The sequence below is a fragment of the Bufo bufo genome, chromosome 7 (assembly GCF_905171765.1).
Source record: "Bufo bufo chromosome 7, aBufBuf1.1, whole genome shotgun sequence".
In the NCBI taxonomy this organism is placed as follows: domain Eukaryota; kingdom Metazoa; phylum Chordata; class Amphibia; order Anura; family Bufonidae; genus Bufo; species Bufo bufo.
Genome location: NC_053395.1, coordinates 131,443,330 through 131,456,612, shown reverse-complemented (window position 1 = coordinate 131,456,612; position 13,283 = coordinate 131,443,330). Strand labels below are relative to the sequence as shown.

The following is a 13,283-nucleotide window of genomic DNA, read 5'->3' as shown; positions in this document are numbered from 1 at the left end:
AGTCCAACATATGGAGGGCTGAATTCCAACGGGTGGAAACGTCACATATCATCGTATGTTGGAGAATGCCATTCTGCAGCTGCAGCTCAAGGAGGGTGTGTTTTGTGGTGTACGAGTGGCTGAAGTGCATGCAAAGTTTCCTGGCCATTTTTAGAATGTCTTGCAGATGGGTGGAAAACTTCAGGAACCGCTTAACAACTAGATTGAACACGTGTGCCATGCAGGGCACATGGCTCAGCCCTCCTTGACGCAGCGCCGACACCATGTTCTTCCCGTTGTCGGTCACCATGGTTCCAATTTTTAGTTGTCGCAGAGAAAGCCAGGATTTGATTTCTAAATGAAGGACACGGAGCAGTTCCTCCCCTGTGACTCAGTTCGCCCAGGCAAACGAGGTGCAGATCAGCGTGACTCCGCCGTGCCCTGCACATGTGGTATGCTGGAGGGGCACTGTGTATTGTCCCTGCAGTGGAGGCTGAAGACACGGTGGAGGATGAGTAGGTAGAGGCGGAAATTGTCGCAGGATCAACGGCGTGAGAACGTGGAGGCGGGTCACCTGGCCAAGTTGCTTGTGTGGCTGTGCAGGAACCACATTCACCCAGTGGGCCGTAAACAACATTTATTGTCCCTGATAGTAGTTAAAGCTTCACACGTCAGCGCTTCCATGCACTTTGGCAGACACCGACAAGCTCAAGGACTGGCCCACCTTCTGTTCTACATACGTGTGCAGTTTTTTTGGCAAAGAAATGACGGCTTGGGACTCTCCACCTCGACTTGGCACAAGTCATCAGTTCTCTGAAAGATGTAGAGTCCACCACTTGAAAAGAGAGGGACTGCAGCACCAGCAACTTGGCCAGGAGCACATTCAGCTTCTGTGCCGTTGGATGATGGCATGCATACTGTTGTCTCTTGGCAACCGCTTCAGTGATCGATTGCTGACGGAATGAGTGATGAGGAGGAGGAGCAGGAGAATCAGGACCAGCAGATGATGGGAAGGACATACAGCTCCCTTCAGCTGAGGTGGTGACCCTTGACTGCCTGAAATTGGCTGGACCACCACATCGGAGCCACAGTTCATCCAGGCCACTTTATGGTGACGCTGCATATGTTGACGCAGGGCCGTGGTGGCAACATTGGCATCCTGGCCACGCTTCACCTTCTGCCCACAGATTCCACAAATGGCCATGTTCACCTCCTTTGGTGGCTTAACAAAAAACTGCCACACTGCCGAGCAGGTGATTTTACTTCTAACACTCCGCACTGACTGACTTCTACCGCTTCCGTGAACCCCTACAATACTACCTTCCGGGCAGGTAGGCTCCTGCAAAGCGGGTGGTCTACCCCGGGCATGTTTGGCTCCCAACCTCCCACTGCTGCCACCCTACTGACTCCCGGCCATGCTTGCAACTTGCTGGCTCCGCCTCTGCCTCACGGGCAAGCTGCCACCCTCTTCTCCTGATGAAGCCCCTAATTCACCTGGCTCCCAAGTGCGATCAGCTACATCATCATCATCGAGTACTGTCTGCACGTCACTGATGTCATCCTCAACGGTCTCTGGGTCACGAGCCTGACCGCTCGCAACACCAGCTCCCACACCACTCTCCTCATCACTACTTGCCCGCCTACCGGAGGAAGCAGCGGATGTCTCCTCCACATCTTGGCTTGCCAGTAGCTGCTGACTGTCCTCTAGTAGCTCATCCTCGCTGTACAGTGGAGCTGAGCCCACAGCATATACTTCTTTGGCTGAGGGCAAATATTTCCTTGTAATAAACCCTGTTAATGGCTGTATCAAACAGCACTTGCACCCCAATAACAAGAACGTTTGCTGGAATTACAGAGCTGTATAATGGCAATTTGGATCTGCAGTCAGTGCAGCAAGGTGTAATAGGATTGTTCCTATTACCCAGGCTGTAACCTCCCCTACTGAACCCTTTTCTGCTTCAATACTGTTGAATGATTCCTCCATATCCTTTCCCTGAACTTCTATACAGCAAAATAAAAGTGTTAAAGTCTTTTATACCACTGTCCCTAGCGCCTGCTGACGTCTCTCCCTGCACTAAGTACACTAGAATATGGCTGAATCCAAGATAGCTGAGGCTATTTATAGGGCTGTGACATCACAAGGCTGGCTGGCTGCCGATTGGCTGCATGCATGGCATTGTGGGGGATCCCTCGTTCCCAGAGTTCCTTGCTCCATGTCCAAACACGTGCAGCAGCCATTTTAGGAAAAAATGCAATTCGTTACCACAAAGAGTGAGGAAATTTGGACTCGGTGCGAATCAAATTTTTCCTGAAATTCGGATCAAATTCCACTTTGTCAACTTCGATTTGCTCATCTCTTGCTCATCTCTACCCTTAATATTTGGCAATTGGCATCTCCTTCTTAGGGTTTTTTCTGTCTTCCTCTGGATCAACATGGTAGGACTATTTGACTTGATGATCCTGTGTCTTTTTCCAACCTTACTAACTATGTAACTTTGATACAGCTGGTATTTGGGAAGTTGTTTGATTATAGTTAATGGGATATTCCAGGATTTTACTATCAATGCCCTATCCTCAGGATAGGCCATCAATATGTGATCAGTGGGGGTCTGACAACCTGCCGATCAGCTTGTTTAGAGTAGCTCAGGAGTTGTAAGTTGGCTCCGGAAGTACACAGCTCTGACAATTGTGTAGTGGATGGATCTGGTAACTGCAGCACTGCTCTCACTGATATGAATGGGAGCAGCACTGAATTTACCAGGTCCCTCCACTACACAATGGATAGAGCTGTGTAGTTCTGGTGCCGACTTCCAGCATTAACCTTATATAACAAAAAGTGTAATACCAAGCGATCAAAAAGTCATATGCACCCTAAAATAGTATCAATCAAACTGTCATCTCATTACCAAAAAAAATGAGCCCCCACATAAGACAGATGCCCCCCCCCAAAAAATAAAATAAAATATGGCTTTCAGAATATGGAGACACTAAAATAATAATTTTTTTCAAAAATGCTTTATTATGTAGAACTGAAACAAACAACAACAAAAAATGATGTGCCTGTAACAACCTGCTCTATAAAAATAGCACATGATCTAACCTGTCAGATGAACATTGTAAATAACAAAAAATAAAAACGGTGCCAAAACAGCTATTTCTTGTTACCTTGCCTCACAAAAAGTGTAATATAGAGCAACGAAAAATCATATGTACCGTAAAATAGTACCAACAAAACTGCCACCTTATCCCGTAGTTTCCAAAATGGGGTCTTTTTTTAGGAGTTTCTTCTCTAGGGGTGCATCAGATGGTCTTCAAATGTGATATGGCAACTTAAAATTATCCCAGTGAAAATTGACTTCTAAAAACCATATGACGTTCCTTTCCTTCTGCGCCCTGCTGTGTGCCCGTACAGAAGTTTACGACCACATATGGGGTGTTTCTGTAAACTACAGAATCAGGGTAATAAATATTGAGTTTTGTTTGGCTGTTAATCCTTAGCGGAAACAAATGGATTAATATGGAAAATCTGCCAAAAAAGTGAAATTCGGAAATTTCATCTACATTTTCCTTTAATTCTTGTGGAACACCTAAAGGGTTAACAAAGATAGTAAACCAGTTTTGAATACATTGAGGAGTGTAGTTTTTAAAATATGGCCATTTATGGGTGGTTTCTATTATGTAAGCCCCACAAAGTGACTTCAGACCTGAACTAGTCCTTAAAAATTGGGTTTTGCTTCAAAACTTCTAAGCCTTCTAACATCCCCAAAAAAGAACATGCCATTTACAAAATGATCCAAACATGAAGTAAACATATGGGAAATGTAAAGTAATACCTATTTTAGGAGATATCACTATCTGTTTTAAAAGCAGAGAAATTGAAATTTAGAAAATTATGAATTTTTCAAAATTTTTAATAAATAAAAATGAAATATTTTGACTCAAATTTACCACTGTCATGAAGTACAATATGTGACGAGAAAATACTCTCAGAATGTCTTGGATAAGTAAAAGCATTTTAAGGTTATCGCCACATAAAGTGACACGTTAGATTTGCAAAAACTGGCCTGGTCCTTAAGGTGAAAAATGGAAGGTTTCTGAAGGGGTTAATACTGACTTTATTCAGACCGAATTAGATTAAAAATTAATTTTGAAAAATAAGCTCATCTCTAATATTAACCTAATATGTTTAACATGATTTATTTTATTTTTTTGTCACCACTATTAATTAGGAATGTGAAATTACAAATAATTCTTCAGGACAGCCAACAGTAACCAGTTGCACTATTAGAAGTGTATATAGTATCTCAGGTATACCTTTAGCTATGATATACACCCTCAACATCTGTTGTACTAGTTCAAAGCTCTTCATCTAAGGTTAAAATGAGACACAAGAGACATTTAATCATTTCCAGGCCAAACACATTCTACAGTTTATTACACATATTACATTCTTAAATAAAAATGCGTCACATAACATTTTTGCATAGATATCTTACAATATACCAATTTAAAAAAGAATTATGAAACAGACCAGTAACAAAAATAAATTTTTTTCTTCATTAATAATTTTGTAACATTAACATACCACCATCATATAATACAAATAATATTTTATTTAAATCTTAAGACTTTTTTTACAGCAAAAAAAGACAAAGTAATATATTCATATATATAAAAAAAGACTAAAAATAAAAAGTAAAAAAAATTCAACAAAAACACAAAAACAGAAAAAAAGGGAGAACGGAGAGATATAAATTGGGTATTTCTGAGATATAGGAGAAATACCATAAAGGCCTGAGAGAATATAATTTAAGGGTCTCTCCATAAGCACTTGTTCAACACGCCTGGCCAAAATAAGACAGGTGAATAAAAATCCTAAAAATTATAGTGCAAAATTAAATTCCTTCAAGCAATTTTCTCAAGTTTGAAAAGCATTCAGAATTTTCTCATATTTGCATTTTTATACTGTAGCACAAAAGTGCTATTAAAACGTGCAATCCAAATTACCAATACATCTTGGCAATGTAGCATCAAGGACCAGATTGCAAAAGGTATGCTGAGCTTTAAGGCAATTTATGGTCCACTTACCTAAATGGACAATAATTTGTCATATGTAAAATGATTGCCTGTGTACCAATATTTTGCAAACCATTAAATGATTTTTTAGGGTTTTGTATTAAGTAGCAAACTCTTTGCATCCAATTACTTGCCACATCAACAATTCTAAATGCAAACCTATATTACATGGGATGACAGCAGTTGTCAATATGTCCAAATTGATGAATCTGTTCCTCCTTACAGTTATTTTGGTCCAGAATCAGTAATTTCAGTGGTACCTTTTAGCAAACCAGCAGACTTCAATTACAGACCACAATGCTTAGCATTATCTGTACATGTTGTTCGAAAAAATCTGATTGGGTATAGATTTTTTTTAAATTTGTTAACTCATTTTCAAATACATACTTTAAATATTTATATTTTGACTGTGGCCATAGTGAGAGGGGATCCAGCATGAACAAGGCATAAGTGAATTAGCAAAGGGTCATGGAAAGTGCATGGGGTAAAAATAAAAAACCTACTCCTCTGTGCAGCAAAACTGGGCACTACCATGGTTCCCTGTCTCTGTAATATACAAAAGTGAACATGGTCTGTAAAGAGAAGTTGATGGTTGACTAGGCAGCACCAGCATTACAAGAACAGAACAGTGTTAGGAATATACAAGACTTTTCTTATGGTTATAAAATGGCGGCATTTGTGTGTTTTGCGCTATTATCAATTTCCAAGGAATAACATTACACTGAGTTACATTACTTTGAAAGTAAATCTCCAACATTGGAGGTTTAGTTTTTCTTGGAATTGTAAAAGAAAGTACAGTATGTCAGCTTTTAAAAGTGAATAAAAGAAACTTGTCCGATTGTACAGTATACAGGACATAAAAGGAATACAAAACTTTTATGTGATATCATAGTCCTCTCGAAGATACCATGGCAGAAAAATGTTAGATTTTAGAATAAATAAAACAGAACTTTGATGCCTCGGTATAAGCAAATATTATAAACTAAAACTACTCACGAAACATCAGGTGTCACTATTAAAATAGTTCTAAGTAGTTACAGTATAGTCTGTTGTACAGATAAAACAGTATATTCAAAAATTCTGAATGTTCTTCAACTTTTTGCACACACAAAACAGGCCTGAAAGGGGGTGATAAAAGGAATCATAATGTGTTAGCTTTCCAGTGCCGTAAGTCCAGGCAATGCATTGCATCACTGGTCCTTCTCTTATGCTAGGGAATTAAAAAAAACAACAACATAGCTTCAGGCTTCTAAATGTTCGATCTAACTACACAACTCCACTCTTGGGATTTGAAAATAAGGCAGCAGAAACATCTACTCACTGAATATCTGCTTACCAAGAGTTACCAATAGGTGAGTTTACAAAGCAAGCAATCACTCTTCCCTTTCATTCACGCATGGAAGGCAGAGGAAGGAGGTCTACCTTCTCAGCTTCTCTGGTCTCAATACAAGATTTAAAAAAGTGCAACATTTATGGAATACTACACTAGGCTTCATCATAAAGTGATCATTTTAGGGTATGGTCCAGAGGGGGAAGAAAAATGAGCCAAGTCCTAGCAAGCAAATGGCTAAATCTCTAATAAATGAAAAAAGTTAAACTAATTGGGAATGTGAAGTGTAATAAAACAAGATCAATCCAATCTTATCCTTCTACCAATTGGTGGACTTTGTCAGATGTTCTAAACAACAGCCACTTTGTATATAAGGAATAGATATAACTAGACTTCCTGAAGCTTTCCCTTGGTTCCTGCAAACACTTGTAAGAAAAAAAAACATAGTATTACATTGATTTACAATAGTCCCAGTTTCTTTGTTCTAAAAGCATAGTCAAAATTAACAAAATATGGTGGTCAGAAAGTAGGAAATGCATAATTCATTGCTAGGTTTAGTTATTGGATAGTAATCAACTCTTGTAAAGTACATCGCTATCAAGTTTGTCTACAAAATATGAATACTGAATTAGCAGAATAAAGTCACAAGTTTATAGAGGATTCCTAGACATGACAAACCAACCGTTCCCTTGTATATTGATTATTCTGCCAAGGTACAACCAACCATATCATAGGGCAAGTCAAATCATGTGAGAACAATAGAAAGATATTGATGTAAAGACAAACTGCTTTCATAAGTGTAATCTACTCAATGTCAGCAATCTACATGGTATATAAGTTGGGAGAGACCAAAACACATCTCCCAGGTCTCCTTTGGCACATACTAAAAGTAAAGGTTTGCTACTATAGCAGAAGCCACAACAAAGATTTAAAACTAGACTTTACAGGGTTGAATTACTATTAAACCTAAATGAATGGTCTAATTAACATGACTTTGTACTTATGTTATTTTGCCATATATGATTTTACTAACTGCAGTCTAATCCGCAATCTCTAGTTTACCCAGATAAACCATGCAGAAAATTCATGCTGGCATGCAGAACAGTGTGGTTTTATAGACATGCTTGTAAGGCTGGAAGGGCTACTTGCTTCCATAGATGATGGTCACAATTATTAGGAAGGGTGCTTTTTTTTATTAGAAATAAAGTGTGTCTTTTAAATCAAGCCAGTCACTGAAAATGCAATTCAATCTTCAGCCAGCACAGTATACTGCATGAGGACCTGAGCATTTTGATAAATATTGTAGTATACTAATACAGAAAAGCTGTACCACCAACTGAACTCATAAGCATAGAATGAGAAAGGATATAGAACAATAAATTACAAGTTTTACTAAATCTTTCTCCACTCTACTATATATCAATCTGCTCAGCTTCTCCTGCTCTATAACATGCTGCCTGCAGATCAGATAGCATTTTCACTGTGACAGGTTTCCTTTCAAGGGCATCGGTCAGCAGATTTGTAGCTATGAAACTGGCTGACCTGTTATATGTGCGCCTGGCAGCTGAAGGCACCTGTGTTGGTCCCATATTCATATGTGCCTGAATTGCTGAGAAAAGCAAAATTTTTGTATATGCAAATGAGGTTTCTAGGAGCAACGAGGGTGTTGCTTTTACTCCTAGAGACTCAGCTCTCTTTGAAACTTCCCTCTCCACTTTGATTGACTTTAGAAGTTAGGGCCAGGAGTGATGAAGTTTACACTGCCTGGCCCTGTCAATCAAAGTGGAGACAGCAGTTGCAGAGAGAGCTGAGCCTCTAGGAGTAACAGCAATGCCTCCATTGCTCCTAAAAGATCATTTGCATATATTAAATCATTTTACATCATTTTTCTCAGCTATGTGGGCACATATGAACATGGGACCAACACAGATGCCTTCAGCTGCCAAGCGCACATGTAACAGGTCAGCTAGTTTCATAGGTACAAATCTGCTGACAGATGCCCTTTAAATTCTCTACATTAGTATAGACATGAAATGCATCAAACAATATTAACGCCTATATACATAAATCTTGCAGATTGCAATAAAATAAATACTTTAGATTTCAGTCCCCTGCCATGAATAGTCACTACTTCTGCAATAAATTCAATAAGTATTCTTCAAATTTAAATTATTATGGCATCTAAATTAATGGGAGCATTCTAATTATTCTGGGGTTCCACATTAAGAACATAGATTGAAATGTATAAGAAAATAGTGTTTAAAAAAAGCTACACGGATGAGAAGAGCATCAGCTATCCCACGCTTCATGAAACATTTCCCATGGATGCTATTTCACATTCTAGAAAGGATGCTTTTTGCAATCTGCTGCACATATCCATAAAGCAGCCAAGAAAACACATAATAAATATTAAAGATGATATTGAGGTGTTTGAACTACGCCATAATGAACCAATCATTCTGTTCAAATTCATTTCACTCTAGCTATAAAGTAAGTCATGATGCCCAACACAGCATACACTAGGCATAGTCAAAAAGGCCTTGATGTACTGACATAGTCATTTTCAATATAGCTCACAGATGGCGTCCCATTATGACATGACAGAACTGTCCATAAAATTATTGTAAATCAAAAACTGAGACTTTTGTTATGGATGGTCTACATCAGAACATCTAACCAAGATAACAGGGAAAACACATTTCAGGTAACAGCTAAAATTATCCCTAATTAATAAGGATCTTCAACTAAATTTTCTTATTCAGTTTTACCCTAATTTCATGATATGTCTCCCAATAGTCAATTGAATAAATTTGGGGGTTTCTTTTACCTATACCCTACAGCTATAAATCCAGAAATATGTATAGCTGTAGGAAAACAGGTCCAGCACTCGTCGATACCACTAATAATAGATCCCCCTCCAAACACACATATAGCTGCATAGGGTACAAGCAGCTTTAATAAATTATGGAGATGTATGTCATACAGTACATACTATCCACATCATGGTGCTCCAGAAATTACTTTTGTTCCCTTTTTCTGTCTTGTAAATCTGCAGAAAATCAACTTTAATCCTTGTTCCCATTGTTTGCAAATTAGCTGTTCCAAATCAAGGAGGCTGGCACTTTCCTCCTCAAAGTCATGCTTTCCCCTGTTCTCTTTAAGTCCTTGATTGTCTTATAACCAGTAAGAATAAAGTAATAATAAATAGTAATAAAGAAGGTGTCACTAAGAAGCTGATTTCACACTGTGTTTGCAGAATATATGTGACAGGGGCTTTCCTGGCACGTATATCAAATGTATCCATAGGTCCCCACTTGCCCAACAGATGCTACCTCTGTCAGCTGGTATAGGTCAGTATATATTTCTTCAGCAGTATGGAATAGAGCAGTTTATTGCACTATTGCATATATAGGAATCCCACAAAAAGATGTATTTATAACATAGGTGTCTATGGGTGATGTACAATATACCACTGTCTGGCTATACAGATACATATGCCTGACATTAGTCTGAGGTATATATTGGGAAATCCTTCCAATGTATACCTCCAATGTACACTGCACATACAGTGTCAATAGACTCTTAAGTGATATAAATACAAACAGAGCATTTCTGCTACATTGTATAATTAACAAGGAACGTAAAAAGAGTTGCCTCGGTTGAAATGTCTGTTTTAACAAAAACGATGAGTTGTGTCTAGCATTGCAGTTATTCCCAATTCACAAGAACAAGATGCCATACTAGTACAACCCATGGACAAGAAAGGCAATCTTTCTGGCAAAAAAAGGACAATGACCACATAAAAGATGAAAATCCAAATATCCCTTCTTGGCCAAAGGTGGCCTCCTTTAACAATAGATTTGTGTTACTTATGTGTTTTGCATGCAGCAATACTTTTGCAGTTAAACTTTACAAACAATATTCATAATTACTACACTAATCTGAAACTTTGAACTATAGGTTTAAAATGTTAAACTTATATGGCAAAATAACATTCATAGCTGTCCAAACACAGTGAAATTCTAGATGGTGAACTCCGTAAGACCAAATAGAGCATAGAATGGCATCAAACTTGTGCATCATCAGGTTTTCAACTGCAACTAACATTACTACTTACTCAGATGTCAATTCTCTTAGTAAATATAGTTGGTTAGCCTTAAGATTGAACAAAGAAATCTCAAGGATTTTATAAAACCTAACACACAAACATTGGGGTCAATACTGATCTGTATAATCTTACCCTAAAAAAGAGCATGAAACAGACCCCCACATACAAGTTGCAGTAATGGCATTAAAAGATAAGTTAGTTTCCACATTCCAAAAATTTGCATACCCAAAGGTATGTTGAGCTGGTGGGAAGTTCCTCTACTTTACATGTTCCTCAGTCAACCATCTCGGTTACAAATATGTACAATGAAGGTGCCTCCTGAAATGCGCTATGCAGTAATAATGTCATATTTTATGTTACACTGTGTGTGTCAATGGTTCCTTGGTTTTACCACAACATTAAAAATCTATCAGAATGGCCACAATAAAATATGTATATCTAGTATGCAGAAGCAGAGGACTACAAGGATTGTCAACAAGCAGTGCTTCAGGTATAGTAAGTACATTTTGATTTTTAAATCTTTGGAATCAAACTTTTTTTTACTCCTTCTTCCTCCATCAGATTCTTAGGAACACCTATAATCTTAAGTTTTGGTCTCAGGTCATAATAAATATCTTACTCCTTTACTAAAATCAATGCAATAATGAAAATTCTTAAGTATTTGAGGGTTAAAGGAATTTTTATGCAGGGTCCAAATCTCATTGTTTAGAGAAGTTTAAAAATCATTTAGAAACCAGAGGTGTTGATCAACGGAAATATTTGACTCACTGGCATCTTTAGGCTCAAGCCTTAAGTGTCATTATGGATACTCTTTCATTTATTAATCTATTCCTTTCAGTTTTAAGATTCAGATTTTTAAGGTCTTTTTCTATTATTATTTTTTTTTTATAACACATTTTGCTTTAGATTTTTTTTAATTTTTTTTCTTTTTTCTTTTTTTTTTTGCTTAACAGTCAAGGAGTCAAAACAAGTTAAAAAGATGCCAGCCGGCTGGGGTAAAAGAGCTGCGTTTATGTGGACAAATCGGGACCAAATGTGCAATTTTACTAGCTGCTTAGGGGTGGTCCCAGAATATACAAAATATACAACCCACATCTACGGTACTTGAATTGACCACTAGATATGGTCTGATTGCTAGTCTTTGGAGCAAAGACCAGTGGCAACTGACTTGAGTAGTATGTACATATATACTCTGTTGACTATGCACTAATGGGAAAAGTTTAGTTTATTATTTTACCAAGAAACAGTCATAAAAGATCTGTACTCTGTAATATCTGAAACAACCCTGTGGAAAAATTACCAATACCCTGGCTTAATGCTATCAATGTTTACCCTTTTGACACACTAAAATTATAGTTCAGTGTCCAGTCAATGACCTCTGTAAACAAGAAAGTATCTGCTTTATGAGTCAGTAGGGCAAAATCAACTTGCTTAAAGTGTCTTTCATTACCCAATGTTGTATGATTTAATATATTTGGCTTTTTGTTGTTGACACTCAAAAGGTAAGATTAAGTACAAAATGCAGCTGCTCTGGAAATAACATCAAGTTTCTAACTAGTTATATTGTTAGGAGAAGTCAATGATCAAGCACAAAGTTTGGAAAGTTCAAAAGAGAAGGCTTGCCGCTCATCAGATGATAGGAGCCAAGTCTAGGTCGCTGGTCCAATTCAAGCAAAAACTGTCCAGATGGAGATTCAATAGTTTTCCAAGATATCTGTCCATATAGCGCATTTACTAAAAGCTTATGAAAAAGCTTCTGCAAAAAAAAAAAAACCTGGGGAAAACTCAATTGAAAAATTAATAATAAAAGGTTGTGTAACCTTTGGAAGTGCACACAATGGTGGTTGGGTGCTTCAATGCAACAGATAAGCTCCATATTTAGTCAACATCAGTGGCTTATGTAAGTTTCTAGTGCATAAGATGTGCTACAGCCAACAAAAGTAAAAAATAAATTAGTTGGGAATGAGTGCTCCTCCATCCATATGTCCTTCTGAAAATACATCTAAGAATCGCATAAATGGTTTAGTTGTTCTATCCCCACCAGTCCAATACCAGCAAGGCCTATGGCATTGAGCTAAATGGTTTTAAAAGCTCTCTAATGAGGCCAACCAGTGTAGAACACTTGATAGGATCCAAGTAGGTCTTGAACTCTTCCTTATCAGGAGTCTTCAGATATGAACCAAAAGGCTCGGATTTGGTTTCCTAGATTGAAATCCATTTTTTTTCCTTAAATTACATATTATAAGAAAAATGATATTAGTGCTACAACAATACAACTCGTAGGTGGCTTCTTAGCAACTTCTGACTTTCAGTAAGGAGAGTTCATCAGAGGCCCATAAGATTACTGTTCTCCTGCTGTTCATTTCCACAGTGAGGCTTCAAAACACTTTGTATGCAGTTGTTTCCCAATTATCTAACTCTCCACTACTGTGCAAGACTTTCAGTCAGGCTGGAGGGTAAGGCATAACAGACAGACAAATATGTTGGGGCATGTAATGGTGCATGAAGAATTGATATGGATTTTTGTGTACAGGGTTTTACATGTAAAAATGTTCTGTATGTTCTGCAATTCCACAGACAAAATGACGTGTCCACTGCTACCCTTGGTCCTCCCAAAGTAGAACAGCCATTACTGCTGCAAAATGTCCTTAGATATGCCTCTTCATGTGCAGGGCAAGGTGGTCAGACCTGGAAAAGCACCTACAAGGAAGCAGAATATTAAAATCATTATCAAGTACATATCTGCATAAATATTCCCCAACCCATCAAGCATTAACAACCTTAAAGGGA

The 13,283-nt window shown here is 38.0% G+C and overlaps 1 protein-coding gene across 1 annotated transcript in view; it reads right to left on the bottom strand.

Annotated features, from left to right (window-relative positions):
• Positions 1–11,363: 11,363 nt before the first annotated feature.
• The window catches only part of KLF7 (Kruppel like factor 7), a 140,369-nt gene continuing 138,449 nt past the window's right edge, over positions 11,364–13,283 (bottom strand). The window contains exon 4 of the mRNA XM_040440656.1: positions 11,364–13,193. Coding sequence (XP_040296590.1) covers positions 13,142–13,193 — 52 coding nt within the window. The 3' untranslated portion in view covers positions 11,364–13,141. The remainder of the gene's footprint in view (positions 13,194–13,283) is intronic.